The 23,648-nt window shown below is 52.6% G+C and overlaps 1 protein-coding gene across 1 annotated transcript; it reads left to right on the forward strand.

Annotated features, from left to right (window-relative positions):
- Positions 1-514: 514 nt before the first annotated feature.
- LOC119978259 (nuclear receptor coactivator 1-like) lies at positions 515-23,246 on the forward strand. Its single transcript, XM_038819742.1, has 4 exons — positions 515-689; positions 3,600-3,695; positions 20,365-20,506; positions 23,102-23,246. The coding sequence occupies exons 1-3, from the start codon at positions 572-574 to the stop codon at positions 20,433-20,435; spliced, it is 285 nt and encodes a 94-aa protein (XP_038675670.1). The 5' UTR covers positions 515-571; the 3' UTR covers positions 20,436-20,506; positions 23,102-23,246.
- The last annotated feature ends 402 nt before the right edge of the window (positions 23,247-23,648 follow it).

The following is a 23,648-nucleotide window of genomic DNA, read 5'->3' on the forward strand; positions in this document are numbered from 1 at the left end:
CCTCCCACAGTCCAAAGACGTGCTGTTAGGTGGATTGGCTATGCTAAATTGCCCTTGGTGTTCAAAAAAAGGTTAAGTGGGGTTACGGGGATGGGATGGAGGTATCGGCTTAGGTGCTCTTTCCAAGGTCTGGTGCAGACTCAATGGGCTGAATGGCCTCCTTCTGTGCTGTGGATGGAAAATGAAAATCGCTTATTGTCACGAGTAGGCTTCAATGAAGTTACTGTGAAAAGCCCCTAGATGCCACATACTGGCGCCTGTTCGGGGAGGCTGGTACGGGAATCGAACTGTGCTGCTGGTCTGCTTTAAAAGCCAGCGATTTAGCCCAGTGAGCTAAACCAGCCGCTAATGAGAGATTGGCTGGAGGTTTCACCAGAGTTTCTCCCATGTCCTTTACATTCCCTGTCATCGAACCCCCCACACATCCCCGTACCCCAGTGGTTTGATTCCCCGCTAAGTTGCCCAGTTCATTCATACCGGCCTCTCTAACCCGTCTCTCCTCCTCTCAGTGAACAGTGTCCCTTGGTCGAAGGAGAGCAACAGGCAGAACAGTCACACTTTCAACTGCCGGATGCTGGTGCGTGGAATGGAGCAGGGAGCTGGCCAGAGCCAGGAGGCAAGACAGAAGTATGAGATAATGCAGTGTTTCACTGTGTCACAACCCAAGTCTATTAAGGAGGAGAGAGATGGTAAGTAGGCCTTGGAGAACAGGACGACTGTGAGGTTGCTTGGAGACCTCTTGTCCTATTTTGTGTCTCAGGGCGATTGTGATTTACCTTCTCTCCCATTTTTCTTCCAATACCAACTTCTGACATTTGCCAGTCAATTGGTTGTTCGATACTGGATGATGCAGCCCAAGATAAGGCTGACTCTGACAGAGAGTCTGATCTTCACACGGCACATCCCGGGGAGGTTGGCACACCCCAGGAGGTTGGCACACCCCGGGGAGGTTGGTACCCCCGGGGAGGTTGGGTTGTCACACCCCCGGGGAGGTTGGTACACCCCGGGGAGGTTGGCAGAGCCCAGGAGGTTGGCACACCCCGGGGAGGTTGGGTTGTCACACCCCCGGGGAGGTTGGTACACCCCCGGGGAGGTTGGCACACCCTGGGGAGGTTGGCACACCCCCGGGGAGGTTGGGTTGGCACTCCCCCGGGGAGGTTGGGTTGGCACACCCCCGGGGAGGTTGGCACACCCCCGGGGAGGTTGGGTTGGCACTCCCCCGGGGAGGTTGGGTTGGCACACCCCCGGGGAGGTTGGCACACCTCCGGGGAGGTTGGGTTCGCACACCCCCGGGAGGTTGGCACACCCCCGGGGCGGTTGGGTTCGCACACCCCCGGGGAGGTTGGCACACCCCAGGGAGGTTGGCACACCCCCGGGGAGGTTGGCACACCCTCGGGGAAGTTGGCACACCCCGGGGAGGTTGGCACACCCCGGGGAGGTTGAGTTGGCACACCCCCGGGGAGGTTGGCACACCCCGGGGAGGTTGAGTTGGCACACCCCCGGGGAGGTTGGCACACCCCGGGGAGGTTGGCACACCCCCAGGGAGGTTGAGTTGGCACACCCCCGGGGAGGTTGGCACACCCCCGGGGAGGTTGGTACACCCCCAGGGAGGTTGGGTTGGTACACCCCGGGGAGGTTGAGTTGGTACACCCCGGGGAGGTTGGGTTGGTACACCCCGGGGAGGTTGGATTGGTACACCCCCAGGGAGGTTGGTACACCCCGGGGAGGTTGGGTTGGTACACCCCGGGGAGGTTGGGTTGGTACACCCCGGGGAGGTTGGGTTGGTACACCCCGGGGAGGTTGGGTTGGTACACCCCGGGGAGGTTGGGTTGGCACACCCCCAGGGAGGTTGGTACACCGCCGGGGAGGTTGGGTTGGTACACCGCCGGGGAGGTTGGGTTGGTACACCGCCAGGGAGGTTGGTACACCCCCGGGGAGGTTGGGTTGGCACTCCCCCGGGGAGGTTGGCACACCCCGGGGAGGTTGGCACACCCCGGGGAGGTTGGCACACCCCCGGGGAGGTTGGGTTGGCACACCCCGGGGAGGTTGGCACTCCCCAGGGAGGTTGGCACACCCCGGGGAGGTTGAGTTGGCACACCCCCGGGGAGGTTGGCACACCCCGGGGAGGTTGGCACACCCCCAGGGAGGTTGAGTTGGCACACCCCCGGGGAGGTTGGCACACCCCCGGGGAGGTTGGTACACCCCCAGGGAGGTTGGGTTGGCACATCCCCAGGGAGGTTGGGTTGGTACACCCCGGGGAGGTTGGCACACCCCCAGGGAGGTTGGGTTGGCACATCCCCAGGGAGGTTGGGTTGGTACACCCCGGGGAGGTTGAGTTGGCACACCCCCGGGGAGGTTGGCACTCCCCCGGGGAGGTTGGCACACCCCCAGGGAGGTTGGCACACCCCCAGGGAGGTTGAGTTGGCACACCCCCGGGGAGGTTGGCACTCCCCCGGGGAGGTTGGCACACCCCCAGGGAGGTTGGGTTGGTACACCCCCGGGGAGGTTGGGTTGGTACACCCCCGGGGAGGTTGGGTTGGTACACCCCCAGGGAGGTTGAGTTGGCACACCCCCGGGGAGGTTGGGTTGGTACACCCCGGGGAGGTTGGGTTGGTACACCCCGGGGAGGTTGGGTTGGCACACCCCCGGGGAGGTTGGGTTGGCACACCCCCAGGGAGGTTGGTACACCCCCAGGGAGGTTGGTACTCCCCCGGGGAGGTTGAGTTGGTACACCCCGGGGAGGTTGGGTTGGTACACCCCGGGGAGGTTGGGTTGGTACACCCCGGGGAGGTTGGGTTGGTACACCCCGGGGAGGTTGGGTTGGTACACCCCGGGGAGGTTGGGTTGGTACACCCCCAGGGAGGTTGGTACACCCCCGGGGAGGTTGGCACACCCCCAGGGAGGTTGGTACACCCCCGGGGAGGTTGGGTTGGTACACCCCGGGGAGGTTGGGTTGGTACACCCCCCAGGGAGGTTGGTACACCCCCGGGGAGGTTGGGTTGGCACTCCCCCGGGGAGGTTGGGTTGGTACACCCCGGGGAGGTTGGGTTGGCACACCCCCAGCGAGGTTGGGTTGGCACACCCCCGGGGAGGTTGGGTTGGTACACCCCTGGGGAGGTTGGCACACCCCCGGGGAGGTTGAGTTGGCACACCCCCGGGGAGGTTGGCACACCCCCAAGGAGGTTGGGTTGGCACACCCCCGGGGAGGTTGGCACACCCCCAGGGAGGTTGGTACACCCCCGGGGAGGTTGGGTTGGCACACCCCCGGGGAGGTTGGCACACCCCTGGGGAGGTTGGCACACCCCCAGGGAGGTTGGTACACCCCCGGGGAGGTTGGGTTGGCACACCCCCGGGGAGGTTGGCACACCCCCAGGGAGGTTGGTACACCCCCGGGGAGGTTGGGTTGGCACACCCCCGGGGAGGTTGGCACTCCCCCGGGGTGGTGTCCCAGCGTAGCACAGTGTACCATTGTTAGCATGGGAGGATGCAGAGAAGAGCTAACCCTGTGGAGAATCAGCGACAGCCTCATCCTGTTCCCTTGCTGGTAATTTCACAGCTGTTGTCTGATTCTAAGGGCTGTCTTTATAATTATTCCACAGATCCACAGTCCTGTTTGATCTGTATCGCCCGGAGAGTGACAAAACCACAGCTCGCCCCTGTGTGTGAGACATTCATTACCAAACAGGACACAACTGGTAAGAACAGTGACTCTGACAAAGGCTTGATCCAATCCTGTGAACTATCAGTTATTGTGATTTGATAGAACTGGTGAAGTGTGGGGAACAAATCCTGGGAATTAGGAGGAAGGAAAGAGATGGTATGTTCATAAGATATCGGAGCAGAATGAGACCATTCTGCCCATCGAGTCTGCTCCTCCATTCAATCATGGCTGATCCCATCCTGGCCTTAACTCCACCGTCCTGCCCGTTCTCCATAACCCTTCAACTCATTACCAATCTGTCTAACTCCTCAACTTTACTCACTGTCCCAGCATCCACCACACTCTGGGGTAGCAAATTCCACACATTCACAACCCTTTGGGAGAAGGAGTTTCTCCTCAACTCTGTTTTACATTTGCAACCTCTTATCCTGAGACTAGAATGCCCCACAAGAGGAAGCATCAGCTCCACGTCTACTTTATCCAAACCTTATCTTATATACCTCGATTTGATCTCTCCTCATTCTTCTAAACTCTGGAGAGTATGGGCCTAAACTGTTCAATCTCTCCTCACACGGCAAACCCCTCATCTCTGGAATCAACCGAGTGATCCTCCTCTGAACTGCCTCCAATGTCACTACATCTTTCCTCAAATACGGGGACTGAAACTGTCCCCTTGGGGGTTCTGGATTGGTGCTCAGATTGAAAAATATAAGAAGTAGGCAGTTTTCAGGTAACTCTGATCATGATCTCCAGTTGCTGCCTCACCAATGCCGTGTATAGTTCCAACAACACTGCCTTACCTTTATACTCAATTCCTTTAGGTATAAAGGCCAAATTCCATTCACATTTCTGAATATCTGCTGTACCTGCACGCTAGTTTTCTGTGACTCATGCACGAGGACACCCAGATCCCTCTGCATTGGAGCTCCCCAAAGTCCCTCCCCATTTAGATAATAAGTTGTCTTCCCATTTTTCCGACTAAAATGCATGACCTCACACTTATCCACGTTAAACTCCATCTGCCAAATTTTGGTCCACTCTCCTCACCTATCTGTATCCATTTGTAAGGTTCTTATTTCCTCATTGCAACTTCATGTCCCACATATTTTTGTGTCATTTGTGAATTTGGCTGTAGAACAAAGAACAAAGAAAATTACAGCACAGGAACAGGCCCTTCGGCCCTCCCAGCATGCGTCGATCCAGATCCTTTATCTAAACCTGTCTCCTATTTTCCAAGGTCTACTTCCCTCTGTTCCCCGCCCGTTCATATACCTGTCTAGATGCATCTTAAATGATGCTATCGTGCCCGCCTCTACCACCTCCGCTGGTAAAGCGTTCCAGGCACCCACCACCTTCTGCGTAAAAAACTTTCCACGCACATCTCCCTTAAACTTTCCCCCTCTCACCTTGAAATCGTGACCCCTTGTAACTGACACCCCCACTCTTGGGAAAAGCTTGTTGCTATCCACCCTGTCCATACCTCTCATAATTTTGTAGACCTCAATCAGGTAACCCCTCAACCTCCGTCTTTCCAACGAAAACAATCCTAATCTACTCAACCTTTCTTCATAGCTAGCACCCTCCATACCAGGCAACATCCTGGTGAACCTCCTCTGCACCCTCTCCAAGGCATCCACATCCTTCTGGTAATGTGGCGACCAGAACTGCACACAGTATTCCAAATGTGGCCGAACCAAAGTCCTATACAACTGTAACATGACCTGCCAACTCTTGTACTCAATACCCCGTCCGATGAAGGCAAGCATGCTGTATGCCTTCTTGACCACTCTATCAACCTGCTTTTCCACCTTCAGGGTACAATGGACCTGAACTCCCAGATCTCTCTGCACATCAATTTTCCCCAAGACCCTTCCATTGACCATATAGTCCGCTCTTGAATTTGATCTTCCAAAATGCATCACCTCGCATTTGCCTGGATTGAACTCCATCTGCCATTTCTCTGCACAACTCTCCAATCTATCTATATTTTGTTGTATTCTCTGACAGTCCTCCTCGCTATCTGCAACTCCACCAGTCTTAGTATCATCTGCAAACTTGCTAATCAGACCACCTATACCTTCCTCCAGGTCATTTATGTAGATCACAAACATCAGTGGTCCGAGCACGGATCCCTGTGGAACACCGCTAGTCACCCGTCTCCATTTTGAGACACTCCCTTCCACCACTACTCTCTGTCTCCTGTTGCCCAGCCAGTTCTTTATCCATCTAGCTAGTACACCCTTAACCCCATACGACTTCACTTTTTCTGCCATGGGAAACCTTATCAAACACCTTACTAAAGTCCATGTATACGACATCTACAGCCCTTCCCTCATCAATTAACTTTGTCACTTCCTCAAAGACTTCTATTAGGTTTGTAAGACATGACCTTCCCTGTACAAAACCATGCTGCCTATCACTAATAAGTCTATTTTCTTCCAGATGTGAATAGATCCTATCCCTCAGTATCTTCTCCAACAGTTTGCCTACCACTGACGTCAAGCTCACAGGTCTATAATTCCCTGGATTATCCCTGCTACCCTTCTTAAGCAAAGGGACAACATTAGCAATTCTCCAGTCCTCCGGGACCTCACCCGTGCTCAAGGATGCTGCAAAGATGTCTGTTAAGGCCCCAGCTATTTCGACCCTCGCTTCCCTCAGTAACCTGGGATAGATCCCATCCGGTCCTGGGGACCTGTCCACCTTAATGCCTTTTAGAATACCCAAAACTTCCCCCTTCCGTATGATAACTTGACCGAGAGTATTTAAACATCCATCCCTAACCTCAACATCCGTCATGTCCCTCTCCTTGGTGAATACCGATGCAAAGTCCTCATTAAGAATCTCACCCATTTCCTTTGAGTCCACGCATAAATTCCCTCTTTTGTCTTTAAGTGGGCCAATCCTTTCTCTAGTTACCCTCTTGCTCCTTACATACGAATAAAATGCTTTGGGATTTTCCTTAACCCTGTTAGCCAAAGATATTTCATGACCCCTTTTAGCCCTCTTTATTGCGCGTTTGAGATTCGTCCTACTTTCCCGATATTCCTCCAAAGCTTCATCAGTTTTGAGTTGCCTCGATCCTATGTATGCTTCCTTTTTCATCTTAGCTAGTCTCACAATTTCACCCGTCATCCATGGTTCCCTAATCTTGCCATTTCTATCTTTCATTTTCACAGGAACATGTCTGTCCTGCACTCTAATCAACCTTTCCTTAAAAGACTTCCACATTTCAAATGTGGATTTACCCTTAAACAGCTGCTTCCAATCCACATTCCCTAGCTCCTTCCGAATTTTGTTATACTTGGCCTTTCCCCAATTTAGCACTCTTCCTTTCGGACCACTCTTGTCCTTGTCCATGAGTATTCTAAAACTTACGGAATTGTGATCGCTATTCCCAAAGTAATCACCGACTGAAACATCAACCACCTGGCCGGGATCCTTCCCCAATACCAGGTCCAGTATGGCCCCTTCCCGAGTTGAACTATTTACATACTGCTCTAAAAAAACTCTCCTGGATGCTCCTTACAAACTCTGCTCCATCCACGCCTCCAACACTACACAAATCCCATTCAATGTTGGGGAAGTTAAAATCTCCCATCACAACCACCCTATTGCTCCTACATTTTTCTATAATCTGTCTGCATATTTGTACCTCTAATTCATGCTCGCTTTTGGGAGGCCTGTAGTAAAGTCCCAACAATGTTACTGCACCCTTCCTATTTCTCAGCTCCACCCATATTGCCTCAGTGCTCGAATCCTCCATCGTGCCCTCCTTAATCACAGCTGTGATATCATCTCTGACGAGTAATGCAACTCCTCCACCCCTTCTACCTCCCTCTCTATCCCTCCTGAAGCATCTATACCCTGGGATATTCAGTTGCCAGTCCTGCCCTTCCCTCAACCAAGTCTCAGTAATACCAATAGCATCATGTTCCCAGGTACTGATCCAAGCCCTAAGTTCATCTGCCTTACCTGCTACACTTCTCGCATTAAAACAAATGCACCTCGGACCACCTTTGCGTTCATCATCTCTTCCCTGTCTACTCTTCCCCTTAGTCACATTGAGTTTATTGTCTCGTACCTTACTGGCTTTAGTTGCTGCTTCTTTACTGACCTCTAACTTCCTAATCTGGTTCCCATCCCCCTGCCACATTAGTTTAAAAACTCCCCAACAGTGTTAGCAAAAGCACCCCCTCGGACATTGGTTCCAGCCCTGCCCAGGTGTAGACCATCCGGTTTGTAATGGTCCCACCGCCCCCAGAACCGGTTCCAATGTCCCAAAAATCTGAACCCCTCCCTCCTGCACCATCTCTCAAGCCACGTATTCATTCTGACTATTCTTGAATTTCTACTCTGACTGTCCCGTGGCACTGGTAGCAATCCTGAGATTACTACCTTTGAGGTCCTACTTTTTAACTTATCTCCTAACTCCCTAAATTCTGATTGTAGGATCTCATCCCTTTTTTTTACCTATATCGTTGGTGCCTATATGCACCACGACAACTGGCTGTTCACCCTCCCCCTTCAGTATGTCCTGCAGCCGATCGGAGACATCCCTGACCCGAGCACCCGGGAGGCAACATACCATTCGGGAGTCTCGTTTTCGACCACAGAAACGCCCATCTACTCCCCTTACAATTGAATTCCCTATGACTATAGCCCTGCCAGTCTTTTTCCCGCCCTTCTGTGCAACAGAGCTAGCCACGGTGCCATGAGCCTGGCTACTACTGCCTCCCCCTGGTAAGTCATCTCCCCCAACAGTATCCAAAACGGTATACCTGTTTTGGAGGGAGATGACCGCAGGGGACACCTGCACTGCCTTCCTGCTCTTTCTCTGCCTTTTGGTCACCCATTCCCTGTCTCCGTCACCAATCCTAATCTGCAGTGTGACCAACTCGCTAAACGTGCTATCCACAACCTCCTCAGCATCGCGGATGCTCCAAAGTGAGTCCATCCGCAGCTCCAGAGCCGTCATGCAGTCTAACAGGAGCTCTTCTATCTCTGTATCCAAGTAGTTAATATAGATTGTAAATAACTGGGGCCCAAGGACTGAACCCTGTGGCACACACTAGTTACATCTTGCCACCCAGAAAAAGCACCATTTATCCCAACTCTCTGTCTCCTGTCCATCAGCCAGTCTTCAATCCAAGCTAATAAATTACCCCTAATCCCATGTGGTTTAACCTTCTGTGCAGCACCTTATCAAACGCCACCCAGAAGTCCAGATATACTACATCTACAGGAGCCCCATTATCCACTTTGCTTGTTACATCATCGAAGAACTCTAGAAAATTAGTCAAACATGATTTGCCCTTCATAAAACCATGCTGACAGGCAGCACGGTGGCGCAGTGGTTAGCACTGCTGCCTCACGGCGCTGAGGTCCCAGGTTCGATCCTGGCCCCGGGTCATTGTCCGTGTGGAGTTTGCACATTCTCCCTGTGTTTTACCCCCACAACCCAAAGATGTGCAGGTTAGGTGGATTGGCCACGCTAAATTGCTCCTTAATTGGAAAAACATTATTGGGTACTCTAAATTTAAAAAAATAAATTAAAAAAAATAAAACCATGCTGACTCTGATAAACTTTCCAAATGTCCTGATATTACTTTCTTAACAATGGATTCTCACAATTTCCCAACATAGATGTTAAACCATTTGCTCTGTAATTTCCCACATTCTGCCTCCCTCCTTTTTTGAATAAGGGCATTACGTTAGCATTTTTCCAATCCACCGGAACCTTTCCTGTGTCCGGGGAATTTTCGGAATATCATAACCAAGCGATCCACTATCTTTGTTGCCACTTCCTTTAACACCCTAGGATGTTGGCCATCAGGCCCTGGGGACTTGTCTGCCCTCAACCCCAATGGTTTGTTGAGTACCGTTTCCCTATTGATGTTGATTGTTCTAAGCTCCACCCTTTCTATTCCCTCTGAATTATCCGTTCCTATCGGAATGGTAACAGTGTCCTCCACCGGGAAGACTGAGACAAAGTATTGATTTAGCATCTTTGCCATTCCTGTGTTCCCCACTTTTTAAAAATAATTTTTGAGTACCCAATTCATTTTTTCCAATTAAGGGACAATGTAGCGTGGCCAATCCACCTAACCTGTACATATTTGGGTTGTGGGGGTGAAACCCATGCAAACACTGGGAGGATGTGCAAACTCCACACGGACAGGGACCCAGAGCCAGGATCGAACCTGGGACCTCGGCGCCGTGAGGCTGCAGTGCTAACCACTGCGCCACTGGCTGCCCTGTTCCCCACTATTAACTCACCAGCTTCCAAGGGACCAACATTCACTTCAGTGACTGGGGAAAACATTGCAGGGATCAAAGAAAATCACATGTGCTTCTGTGAAAGGAAGGGACTTGCACCGACACTCTGAAAAACACCCTCACCAGCCTCCCGCTTCCCCCATCCCCATCTAACCAGCACATCCCTGGCCATTAAGGCCCATTTATCATGGCCAATCCACCTAACCTGCACATCTTTGGACTGTGGGAGGAAACCGGAGCACCCAGAGGAAACCCACACAGACACGGGGAGAACGTGCAGACTCCGCACAGACAGTGACCCAGCCGGGAATCAAACCTGAGACCCTGGAACTGTGAAGCAACTGTGCTAACCACTGTGCTACCGTGCCGCCCATTGAATTGAACCCGCACTGCTGCCTTGTTCTGCATTACAAGCCAGCTGTTTAGCCCACTGTGCTAACACAGCACCTATTGTGGGCTGTGGAAGTGTGGGAACGTGGGAAATAGGTGCAGGAGAAGCCCATTCAGCCCCTTGAGCCCTGCTCCACCATTCAACTGATCATGACTGATCTTCTCGCTCCATATCCCCTAATGCCATTAGAATCCACAAATCTGTCGCTGTTTTGAAGATACTCAATGACTCCACAGCCTCTGGAAAAGAGAATTCCAAAGATTCTGCACCCTCTGAGTGAAGAAATTCCTCCTCAGCTCAGTCTTAAATAGCCTGGCCCCTATCCTGGGGCCCGAGACCCCGGGGCCGTGTCCCCGAGACCCCGGGGCCGTGTCACCGAGACCCGTGTCCCCGAGACCCCGGGGCCGTGTCCCCGAGACCCCGGGGCCGTGTCCCCGAGACCCCGGGGCCGTGTCCCCGAGACCCCGGGGCCGTGTCCCCGAGACCCCGGGGCCGTGTCCCCGAGGCCCCGGGGCCGTGTCCCCGAGACCCCGGGGCCGTGTCCCCGAGACCCCGGGGCCGTGTCCCCGAGACCCCGGGGCCGTGTCCCCGAGACCCCGGGGCCGTGTCCCCGAGACCCCGGGGCCGTGTCCCCGAGACCCCGGGGCCGTGTCCCCGAGACCCCGGGGCCGTGTCCCCGAGACCCCGGGGCCGTGTCCCCGAGACCCCGGGGCCGTGTCCCCGAGACCCCGGGGCCGTGTCCCCGAGACCCCGGGGCCGTGTCCCCGAGACCCCGGGGCCGTGTCCCCGAGACCCCGGGGCCGTGTCCCCGAGACCCCGGGGCCGTGTCCCCGAGACCCCGGGGCCGTGTCCCCGAGACCCCGGGGCCGTGTCCCCGAGACCCCGGGGCCGTGTCCCCGAGACCCCGGGGCCGTGTCCCCGAGACCCCGGGGCCGTGTCCCCGAGACCCCGGGGCCGTGTCCCCGAGACCCCGGGGCCGTGTCCCCGAGACCCCGGGGCCGTGTCCCCGAGACCCCGGGGCCGTGTCCCCGAGACCCCGGGGCCGTGTCCCCGAGACCCCGGGGCCGTGTCCCCGAGACCCCGGGGCCGTGTCCCCGAGACCCCGGGGCCGTGTCCCCGAGACCCCGGGGCCGTGTCCCCGAGACCCCGGGGCCGTGTCCCCGAGACCCCGGGGCCGTGTCCCCGAGACCCCGGGGCCGTGTCCCCGAGACCCCGGGGCCGTGTCCCCGAGACCCCGGGGCCGTGTCCCCGAGGCCCCTATCCCGAGCCCGAGACACCGAGACCCGTGTCCCCGAGACCCCGGGGCCGTGTCCCGAGACCCCGGGGCCGTGTCCCCGAGACCCCGGGGCCGTGTCCCCGAGACCCCGGGGCCGTGTCCCCGAGACCCCGGGGCCGTGTCCCCGAGACCCCGGGGCCGTGTCCCCGAGACCCCGGGGCCGTGTCCCCGAGACCCCGGGGCCGTGTCCCCGAGACCCCGGGGCCGTGTCCCCGAGACCCCGGGGCCGTGTCCCCGAGACCCCGGGGCCGTGTCCCCGAGACCCCGGGGCCGTGTCCCCGAGACCCCGGGGCCGTGTCCCCGAGACACCGAGACCCGTGTCCCCGAGACCCCGGGGCCTTGTCCCCGAGACCCCGGGGCCGTGTCCCCGAGGCCCCTATCCCGAGCCCCCGAGACCCCGGGGCCGTGTCCCCGAGACCCCGGGGCCGTGTCCCCGAGACCCCGGGGCCGTGTCCCCGAGACCCCGGGGCCGTGTCCCCGAGACCCCGGGGCCGTGTCCCCGAGGCCCCTATCCCGAGCCCGAGACACCGAGACCCGTGTCCCCGAGACCCCGGGGCCGTGCCCCGAGACCCCGAGACCCGTGTCCCCGAGACCCCGGGGCCGTGTCCCCGAGACCCCGGGGCCGTGTCCCCGAGGCCCCTATCCCGAGCCCCCGAGACCCCGGGGCCGTGTCCCCGAGACCCCGGGGCCGTGTCCCCGAGACCCCGGGGCCGTGTCCCCGAGACCCCGGGGCCGTGTCCCCGAGACCCCGGGGCCGTGTCCCCGAGACCCCGGGGCCGTGTCCCCGAGACCCCGGGGCCGTGTCCCCGAGGCCCCTATCCCGAGCCCGAGACCCCGGGGCTGTGTCCCCGAGGGGCCCCGTGTCCCCGAGGGGCCCCGTGTCCCCGAGGGGCCCCGTGTCCCCGAGGGGCCCCGTGTCCCCGAGGGGCCCCGTGTCCCCGAGGGGCCCCGTGTGCCCGAGGGGCCCCGTGTGCCCGAGGGGCCCCGTGTCCCCGAGGGCCCCGTGTCCCCCCCCCCCCCCCCCCCCCCCCTGCCACACACACCGTCAGAATTGTGCGTGTTTCAATGAGATTACCTCTCATTCTTCTGAACTCTGGTGAATACAGGCCCGGTCTCCTTGTGGAACAATCCCAGGAATCAGTCTGGTGAACCTTCATTGCGCTGCCTAGCCACTGTGCCATTGTGTGACTTGTGGCATGGATAGAAGATTGGCTGGCTAACAGGAAGCAGAGAGAAGGAAATCATGCTGCAGCTGTATAAAACCATGGTTGGGTTGGATTGGATTTGTTTATTGTCATGTGTGCCGAGGTACAGTGAAAAGTATTTTTTCTGCGAGAAGCTCAAACAGATCATTAAGTACATGGGAAGAAAAGGGAACAAAAGAAAATAGATAATAGGGCAACACAAGGTACACAATGTAACTACATAACACCAGCATCGGATGAAGCATACAGGGTGTAGTGTTAATGAGGTCAGTTCATAAGAGGGTCATTTACGCTGCATTTGGAGTATTGCGTGCAGTTCCGGTCACCACATTATCAGAAGGATGTGGAGGCTTTGGAGAGAGGGCAGGGAGGGTTCACCAGGATGTTGGCTTTGGGGAGAGGTTGAATAAACTAGGATTGTTCTCACTGGAAAGATGGAGGCTGAGGGGAGACCTGATAGAGGTCTACAAAATTCTGAGAGGCACAGACAGGGTGGATAGTCAGAGGCTTTTTCCCAGGGTGGAAGTGTCAATTACACAGGGGCACAGGTTCAAGGTGAGAGGGGGGAGTTTAAGGGAGATGTGTGGGGTAAGTTTTTCACACAGAGAGTGGTGGGTGCATGGAATGCGCTGCCAGAGGATGTGGTGGAAGCAGAAACATTAGCAACATTTAGGAGGCATCTGGGTGGGTCCATGAATAGGGAGGAAATGGAGGGATACGGACCGAGTAAGGGATGGAGGTTTGTTTTTTAGTTCGGGCATCATGACCAGTACAGGCCTGGAGGGCCGAAGATTAGCTGGCTAACAGGAGGCAGAGAGAAGGAAATCATGTTGCAGCATGTTCCTGTGCTGTACTTTTCTTTGTTCTTTGCCTCTGGTAACTATATCCACCCTTTGGGAAGGAGACAGAAACCACGCACAATACTCCAGGTGTGCTCCCACTCAGGCTTGATACATCTACACCCAGACTTTACTCATGTCTGAAATCACTGCCAACATACCCTTTACCCTCCTAATTGCTACTTGTGTCAGTGTGTTCGCTTTCATTGACTCGAGGACCAGAGGCACCCAGGTCCCTGTGAACGTTACCACTTCCCATTCTCTCACTATTTCACGTGGCCTTTCTAAATTCCTATGACACCTTTTTACACGGGAAGGTGTGAGTATTTTTCTGCGAGCAACTGCGAGGGGAAGAAAACGGAACAAAAGAATATACATAATAGGGCAACACAAGGTACACAATGTAACTACATAACACCGGCATCAGGTGAAGCATACAGCGTGCGCCGAGGTCCCAGGTTCGATCCCGGCTCTGGGTCACTGTCCGTGTGGAGTTTGCACATTCTCCCCGTGTTTGTGTGGGTCTCACCCCACAACCCAAAGATGTGCAGGGTAGGTGGATTGGCCATGCTAAATTGCCCCTTAATTGGAAAAAATGAATTGGGTACTCTAAATTTATTTTTAAAAATTCTTTCCCTTTGGTGTTACCCACCTTGTGGAGTTGGCTGCTCGCAAATACACGTCAATTTCTTTATCTCTCCACTTTGAAGTTTCCTCTTCTCTACCCCATTGTTCTCGAGTCAAATATATGAACAAGGTTTCTTTACTTGAAATGCTAATTTGCTTCTCAAAATCCCTTCACACAGTTGCCCTCATCAACTCTCTGTTTTATTTCAACCTAATTTCATTTTTTAAATCTTAATTATCCCCAATTCTTAACATTAGTTTAAAACCCTTTCTACCATCCTCGTTATACGACTCAGCAGAAATTGGTGACAGCAGGTTCCAGTGAAGACCTGATGCATCTTTCCCCAATACTGGTATCAGAGCCCCAGGAATCTAAACCCATTTCTCTCCCACACCAATCTTTCTGCCTCGCATTTTACACTCATCTTATTTACCTTATTCTAATTTTCTTGGTGCTCAACTCTTAAGACCGAGATTATTACCTTTGAGTTTCTGCTTTTAAATTTAATTCCTATTTCCTCATACTCTCTAAGAAGAACGTCTTTCTTAGTTCTACCCATGTTGTTGGCACCGACCTGAACCACCACAACTGGACCTTCCCCTCCCACTGCAGGTTCCTCTCCAGCCCACAGCTGATGTCCAAAATCCTGGCCCCTGTATAACCGTATATTTTTGCACATATTCCATGTGCCAAATGTTTGCCCATCATTTATCCTACCTATATCCCTTTGCAAATTATTTATATTATCCTCACAACTTGCTTTCCCACACATTTTAGTGGGACTCATAGGCAGACCATTCGGCCTGTGGAGTCTGGTTAACTTTTTATGCCAAATCTGTACCGTTTTCCTTTATACCCTTGCTTAACTAGAATCTACCAATCCCTGATATGTTTAACTGATCTCCAGTAACCACAGCCTTTTGGAAAAGAATGTCGCAGATTTCTACTCCCATTTGTGAAGAAGTGCTTCCTGATTTCACCGCTAAAATGCCTGGCTCCAATTTAAAGATTGTACTCTGTGATGATGTAGGATTTTAGATATATTGGATTATAAGTATTTGGTGAAGTAAGGGTGCAAAGCCTGCGTTAGTGTGTTTGACTGCTGAAGTCTTGTCTTGAAAGATGCTTAGGTTGAAAGACAACAAAGCTTTTCGGAGGCCGAGCTGCAATTAACCTTTGTAAAAAGCTTGGGCTGATGGAATTTTGTTTTGATGAAGGGAATTCCCTGGGGAGTTAATTAGTTTTCAGCTTGGTGAGATGATGTCATTGCTGGGTGGAGCTAAGACATCAGTATTTTCAGTTCAGTTCTGATCTGGCTGAACTTGGGTCCAGAGGCGAGGCTGCTCTGTTCTCACTGTAGGTTCGGTTTTTTTTCAATATAAATTTAGATTATCCAATTATTTTTTCCAATTAAGGGGCAATTTAGCATGGTCAATCCACCTACTCTGCACATCTTTTTGGGTTGTGGAGGCGAGACCCACGCAGACACGGGGAGAATGTGCAAACTCCACACGGACAGTGACCCAGGGCTGGGATTCGAACCCGGGTCCTCAGCTCTGTAGGCAGCAATGCTAACCACTGTGCCACCACGCTGCCCGCACTGTAGGTTAGTTAAAAGAGATTGACAGTATTGCAGACGTGCCTGAAGAGAAGGGGGAGCTGAAACAAACTATTTGAAACAGCCTTTGAAGATATGCAGCCAGAAGTTCTAACAGGAATCAGATCTTTTCTGCAACGCAGTGTCAAGAGATCTCTTTCTGAAAGAATATCTCTGTAAAGCAAGTTGCCCTCTGTACCATTGATATTTCAGGTGAATTGAGAGCGAAGCTGGGTTTTTTTGTTGTTGTTTAAGTGGGAATAAAGATAGCAGTTAAGGGTATTCATGATTGAATGGCGGAGCAGACTCAATGGGCCGAGTGGCCGATATCTGCTCCTATGTCTTATGGTCTTATGGTATTGTGTTCACTGTATTCAGTAGTATTATTTAAGGGGTAATTGTAAGCTGTTTTTTGAGTGTGATGTTAAAGATTTGAATATTGTGTTAGCACTAAAGTTTGTTTTAATAGACCGCATCCCTATTTCTTTGTGTAATCAGTCCAGCAGCGAGGTATCATTCCCTCACAGTCTTACACAATGAAGTATTGGGCTTTCTGTCCACAATCCTAGCTACTGTTGGGGTCTGATCTAGGATTGTAATGTCTCTTGTTCTGTTCTCCGTCAGAGGAAATATCCTCTCTCTATCCTCCCTCCTAAACCCACCTCCGTTTGAACCCTGGTTCAGCTTTGGCACACAAACTTGGTTTATGCAATCGGTCCGCGTGAATCAGCTTTTTCAGCCCTGGGGTCTGTGCTGCATACCCTTCAAGATCAACAAATCTTTCCTGAAGTGCAGTGCGCAGAAATGGAACCGGTCTCCACCACAGACTACAACTCGAACATCACTTCCACCCCTAATCGTCGAGATGCTAATGACATCCCGGCATGTGGGAATAGTATGGAAACGTGGCATTGAGATGGTTAATCAGTCATGATCGAGTTGAATAGAACAGCAGGCTTGAGGGGATGAATACTTCCTGTTCCTATGGTCTTCCTGGAGGAGAAGACTGACATTTCATTCATCTTTTTAATTATAATCTGTGGGAATGAGTAGGATTGGGGATTTCAGGAGGTCGTGGTTTTGAGGATTTTCTCTTTGTGTTCATGGCTCTGGTCCGTTGTATTGAGTAATGAGTAGGTGATGATGGCTGGGGTCCGCTGTATTGAGTAATGAGTAGGTGTTGATGGCTGGGATCCGCTGTATTGAGTAATGAGTAGGTGTTGATGGCTGGGATCCGCTGTATTGAGTAATGAGTAGGTGTTGATGGCTGGGGTCCGCTGTATTGAGTAATGAGTAGGTGTTGATGGCTGGGGTCCGCTGTATTGAGTAATGAGTAGGTGTTGATGGCTGGGGTCCGCTGTATTGAGTAATGAGTAGGTGATGATGGCTGGGGTCCGCTGTATTGAGTAATGAGTAGGTGTTGATGGCTGGGGTCCGCTGTATTGAGTAATGAGTAGGTGTTGATGGCTGGGGTCCGCTGTATTGAGTAATGAGTAGGTGTTGATGGCTGGGTCCGCTGTATTGAGTAATGAGTAGGTGTTGATGGCTGGGGTCCGCTGTATTGAGTAATGAGTAGGTGATGATGGCTGGGGTCCGCTGTATTGAGTAATGAGTAGGTGTTGATGGCTGGGGTCCGCTGTATTGAGTAATGAGTAGGTGTTGATGGCTGGGGTCCGCTGTATTGAGTAATGAGTAGGTGTTGATGGCTGGGGTCCGCTGTATTGAGTAATGAGTAGGTGTTGATGGCTGGGGTCCGCTGTATTGAGTAATGAGTAGGTGTTGATGGCTGGGGTCCGCTGTATTGAGTAATGAGTAGGTGTTGATGCCTGGGGTCCGCTGTATTGAGTAATGAGTAGGTGTTGATGCCTGGGGTCCGCTGTATTGAGTAATGAGTAGGTGTTGATGGCTGGGGTCCGCTGTATTGAGTAATGAGTAGGTGTTGATGTCTCTGGTCCGTTGTATTGAGTAATGAGTAGGTGATGATGGCTGGGGTCCGCTGTATTGAGTAATGAGTAGGTGATGATGGCTGGGGTCCGCTGTATTGAGTAATGAGTAGGTGTTGATGGCTGGGGTCCGCTGTATTGAGTAATGAGTAGGTGTTGATGGCTGGGGTCCGCTGTATTGAGTAATGAGTAGGTGTTGATGGCTGGGGTCCGTTGTATTGAGTAATGAGTAGGTGTTGATGGCTGGGGTCCGCTGTATTGAGTAATGAGTAGGTGTTGATGGCTGGGGTCCGCTGTATTGAGTAATGAGTAGGTGTTGATGGCTGGGGTCCGCTGTATTGAGTAATGAGTAGGTGTTGATGGCTGGGGTCCGCTGTATTGAGTAATGAGTAGGTGTTGATGCCTGGGGTCCGCTGTATTGAGTAATGAGTAGGTGTTGATGCCTGGGGTCCGCTGTATTGAGTAATGAGTAGGTGTTGATGCCTGGGGTCCGCTGTATTGAGTAATGAGTAGGTGTTGATGGCTGGGATCCGCTGTATTGAGTAATGAGTAGGTGTTGATGTCTCTGGTCCGTTGTATTGAGTAATGAGTAGGTGATGATGGCTGGGGTCCGCTGTATTGAGTAATGAGTAGGTGATGATGGCTGGGGTCCGCTGTATTGAGTAATGAGTAGGTGTTGATGGCTGGGATCCGCTGTATTGAGTAATGAGTAGGTGTTGATGGCTGGGATCCGTTGTATTGAGTAATGAGTAGGTGTTGATGGCTGGGGTCCGCTGTATTGAGTAATGAGTAGGTGTTGATGGCTGGGATCCGTTGTATTGAGTAATGAGTAGGTGTTGATGGCTGGGGTCCGCTATATTGAGTAATGAGTAGGTGTTGATGGCTGGGGTCCGCTGTATTGAGTAATGAGTAGGTGTTGATGGCTGGGATCCGCTGTATTGAGTAATGAGTAGGTGTTGATGGCTGGGATCCGTTGTATTGAGTAATGAGTAGGTGTTGATGGCTGGGGTCCGCTGTATTGAGTAATGAGTAGGTGTTGATGGCTGGGGTCCGCTGTATTGAGTAATGAGTAGGTGTTGATGGCTGGGGTCCGCTGTATTGAGTAATGAGTAGGTGACGATGGCTGGGATCCGTTGTATTGAGTAATGAGTAGGTGTTGATGCCTGGGGTCCGCTGTATTGAGTAATGAGTAGGTGTTGATGGCTGGGATCCGCTGTATTGAGTAATGAGTAGGTGATGATGGCTGGGGTCCGCTGTATTGAGTAATGAGTAGGTGTTGATGGCTGGGATCCGCTGTATTGAGTAATGAGTAGGTGATGATGGCTGGGGTCCGTTGTATTGAGTAATGAGTAGGTGTTGATGCCTGGGGTCCGCTGTATTGAGTAATGAGTAGGTGTTGATGCCTGGGGTCCGCTGTATTGAGTAATGAGTAGGTGTTGATGCCTGGGGTCCGCTGTATTGAGTAATGAGTAGGTGTTGATGGCTGGGGTCCGTTGTATTGAGTAATGAGTAGGTGATGATGGCTGGGGTCCGCTGTATTGAGTAATGAGTAGGTGTTGATGGCTGGGGTCCGCTGTATTGAGTAATGAGTAGGTGTTGATGTCTCTGGTCCGCTGTATTGAGTAATGAGTAGGTGTTGATGGCTGGGGTCCGCTGTATTGAGTAATGAGTAGGTGTTGATGTCTCTGGTCCGCTGTATTGAGTAATGAGTAGGTGTTGATGGCTGGGGTCCGCTGTATTGAGTAATGAGTAGGTGTTGATGCCTGGGGTCCGCTGTATTGAGTAATGAGTAGGTGTTGATGCCTGGGGTCCGCTGTATTGAGTAATGAGTAGGTGTTGATGGCTGGGGTCCGCTGTATTGAGTAATGAGTAGGTGATGATGGCTGGGGTCCGCTGTATTGAGTAATGAGTAGGTGTTGATGGCTGGGGTCCGCTGTATTGAGTAATGAGTAGGTGTTGATGCCTGGGGTCCGCTGTATTGAGTAATGAGTAGGTGTTGATGGCTGGGGTCCGTTGTATTGAGTAATGAGTAGGTGTTGATGGCTGGGATCCGCTGTATTGAGTAATGAGTAGGTGTTGATGGCTGGGGTCCGCTGTATTGAGTAATGAGTAGGTGACGATGGCTGGGATCCGCTGTATTGAGTAATGAGTAGGTGTTGATGCCTGGGGTCCGCTGTATTGAGTAATGAGTAGGTGATGATGGCTGGGGTCCGCTGTATTGAGTAATGAGTAGGTGTTGATGGCTGGGGTCCGCTGTATTGAGTAATGAGTAGGTGATGATGGCTGGGGTCCGCTGTATTGAGTAATGAGTAGGTGACGATGGCTGGGATCCGCTGTATTGAGTAATGAGTAGGTGATGATGGCTGGGGTCCGCTGTATTGAGTAATGAGTAGGTGTTGATGGCTGGGGTCCGCTGTATTGAGTAATGAGTAGGTGTTGATGGCTGGGGTCCGTTGTATTGAGTAATGAGTAGGTGATGATGGCTGGGGTCCGCTGTATTGGTTCTGATCGCTATTTAACTCTCTTTCTGATTTATTTACTTTAGGAAAAATAATTTCCATTGATGCCAGCAGTCTGCGGGCGACTGGGGCGAGTGGGCTGGGAGGACCTGGTTAGAAAATGTATCTACGCTTTTTTCCAACCGCAGGAACGAGGGCCGTCTGAGGCTAAACAGTTGCTGCAGGAAGGTGAGTCTCTGCTCTGATCCAGTACAGTAATAGTCAGTGGATAGTTTCCGGGTTGGGGAAACGTGTTCCCCAAAGGTTGGTATCGGGACCGCTGCTTTTCCTGGTATATATTAATGATCAGGACAGGACTGGCAGCTTAACGTTCCGGGATATCGGTGTTTTAGACGGGACAGAAGGGGAAACAAAGGAGGTGGGGGAGGGGCATTGCTGATTAGGGAGCAGATCACAGCTGTGTTGAGAGAGGACACATTGGAGCGATCTTGTAGTGAGGCATTATGGGTGGAGCTCAGGAATAAGAAGGGTGAAATCACAATGTTGGGGCCAGCACGGCAGCACAGTGGTTAGCACAGTTGCTTCACAGCGCCAGGGTCCCAGGTTCCATTCCCGGCTTGGGTCACTGTCTGTGTGGAGTCTGCATGTTCTCCCCGTGTCTGCGTGGGTTTCCTCCGGGTGCTCCAGTTTCCTCCCACAGTCCAAAGACGTGCAGGTTAGGTGCATTGGCCATGATAAATTGCCCTTAGAGACCAAAAAGGTTAGGAGGGGTTACGGGGATAGGGTGGAGGTGAGGGCTTAAGTGGGTCGGTGCAGACTCGATAGGCTGAATGGCCACCTTCTGCACTGTATGTTCTATGTACTACAGGCCTCCCAACAGCCTGCAGGAGACAGAGGAGCTGTTGTGTAGTCCGATATAGAAAAGGTGTGAAAAATCAGGGTAGTTGTGATGGGGCGACTTTAACTTCCCCCATATTGACTGGGAATCCCTTACAGCCAGGGGCTCGGATGGAGAGCAGTTTGTTAGATGTGTCCAGGAGGGTTTTTTGATCCAGTTTGTTGACAATCCAACCAGGGAGGGGGCCATACTAGACTCTGTATTGGGGAATGAGCCAGGCCAGGCGATGTTTCAGTGGGGGAGCATTTTGGGCTTAACGACCATAATTCCATAAGAGTTTGGGTAGTCATGGGTAAGGGCAAGAGTGGCCTGTGGGTGAGGGTGCTTAATTGGGCCAGGGCCAATTACATCCCAATTAGACAGGAAATGGGGAATGTGGTTTGGGAGCGGCTATTTGAGGGCAAATCCACATCTGACATGTGGGAGGCGTTTAAAGTTGATTGAAGTGCCGGACAGGCATGTCCCCACAGAAATGGCAGGATTCGGGAACCATGGATGACCAGGGAAATTGTAACTTAGTCAAAAGGAAAAAGGAAGCATCCGATAGGTCCAGGCATCTAAACACTGACAAAGGCCTTGGAGTACAGTGAAAGTAGGAAGCAACTTAAATGCGGAATTAGGAGGGCCATGAAATGTCTTTAGCAAACATGGTCAAGGAGAATCCCAAGGCTTTTTATGCATATATTCGGAGCAAGAGGGTAGCAAGAGAAAGAGTAGGAACACTCAAGGACAATGGACGGAAGGTATGTGTGGAACCACAGGAAGTGGGTGAAATCCTTAATGAGTACTGGTATTCACCAGGGAGAAGGACAGGGCGGATGTTGAGGTCGGGGATAGGTGTGTGAACGCTCTTGAGAACGTCAATATGCCAAAGGAGGAAGTGTTGAGTATCCTAAATTGCATTAAGGTAGACAAGTCCCCAGGGCCGGACTGGGATCTATCCCAGGTTACTGTGGGAGGCAAGGGGAGACATAGCTTGGGCCTTAACAGATATCTTCACATCCTCTTTGACCACAGGCGAGGTTCCAGAGGACTGGGGAGTAGCCAATGTTGGATTGGATTGGATTGTTTATTGTCACGTGTACTGAGGTACAGTGAAAAGTATTTTTCTGCAAGCAGCTCAACAGATCATTCAGTACATGGGAAGAAAAGGGAATTAAACAAAATTCAAGAAAATACATGAGAATACATAATAGGGCAACACAAGATATACAATGTAACTACATAAGCATTGGCATCGGATGAAGCAGACAGGGTGTAGTGTTAATGAGGTCAGTCCATAAGAGGGTCAATTAGGAGTCTGGTGACAGTGGGAAGAAGCTGTTTTTGAGTCTGTTCGTGCGATGTTGTCCCTAGTTTAAGAAAGGAAGCAGGGACAATCCAGCAAATTATAGGCTGGTGAGTCTGACATCAATGGTGGGGAAGGTTTTGAAAAAGATACTGAGGGACAGGATATATGCACAATGTTGGAGCCCTTGCTGTTTGTGGTTTATATAAATGATTTAGATGTGAATGTAGGAGGGTTGGTCAGTAAGTTTGCGGATGATATGAAAATTGTTGGGGTGGTAAATAGTGAGGAGGATAGCCTCAGATTACAGGAGGATATAGACGGGCTGGTCAGATGGGCTGATCAGTGGCAAATGGAATTCAATCGGGATACGTGTGAGGTGATGCACTTGGGGAGGACAAACAAGGCAAAGGGAATACAGGATAAACAGCAGGTCCCTGGGAAGCACCGAGGATCAGAGGGAGCTGGGTGCCTGTACACCCAGCCCTTCAGGTAGCAGAGCAAGTGGATACAGTGGTTAAGGAGGCCTGGAGAGTGAGAAGTGTGACTCCGCTATGCCCCACAGCGGTCTGGCTTTGGTTAGTGTTTGCAGTTGTTTAATCATTCTGGTTCTGATGCTTGTTGTATTACTTCACAGTCCTGAGGAACGGGACAGCTGTGAGTGCGTTTTATCGATTCTCTCTGAGCGACGGGACAGTCCTGAGGGCTCAGACTAAGTGTAAGCTGTGTTATCCTGCCAAGGTGGACGCACAGCCTGTCATCATGGGCATGTACAGCATGGACAGGTGGGTAATGTGCTTCCCTTCCTATACAGGCATATCTCTGGGGTGGGGACAGGGCCTGACAGTTTCTATGGGGTGGGGACAGGGCCTGGCTGTGTCTATGGGGTGGGGACAGGGCCTGGCAGTGTCTATGGGGTGGGGACAGGGCCTGGCTGTGTCTATGGGGTAGGGACAGGGCCCGGCTGTGTCTATGGGGTGGGGACAGGGCCCGGCTGTGTCTATGGGGTGGGGACAGGGCCCAGCTGTGTCTATGGGTAGGGACAGGGCCCGGCAGTGTCTATGGGGTGGGGACATGGCCTGGCAGTGTCTATGGGGTAGGGACAGGGCCTGGCAGTGTCTATGGGGTAGGGACAGGGCCTGGCAGTGTCTATGGGGTGGGGACAGGGCCTGGCAGTGTCTATG

The sequence above is a fragment of the Scyliorhinus canicula genome, chromosome 1 (genome assembly GCF_902713615.1).
Source record: "Scyliorhinus canicula chromosome 1, sScyCan1.1, whole genome shotgun sequence".
Classification (NCBI taxonomy): domain Eukaryota; kingdom Metazoa; phylum Chordata; class Chondrichthyes; order Carcharhiniformes; family Scyliorhinidae; genus Scyliorhinus; species Scyliorhinus canicula.

Bases quoted from the DNA above. Each gene is read 5' to 3' on its own strand.
- LOC119978259 (XM_038819742.1), top strand. From the start codon at position 572: ATGCTGGTGCGTGGAATGGAGCAGGGAGCTGGCCAGAGCCAGGAGGCA. The intron at 690-3,599 runs GTAAGTAGGCCT...ATTATTCCACAG, and splicing joins TATTAAGGAGGAGAGAGATG to ATCCACAGTCCTGTTTGATC. The intron at 3,696-20,364 runs GTAAGAACAGTG...TATTTACTTTAG, and splicing joins TACCAAACAGGACACAACTG to GAAAAATAATTTCCATTGAT.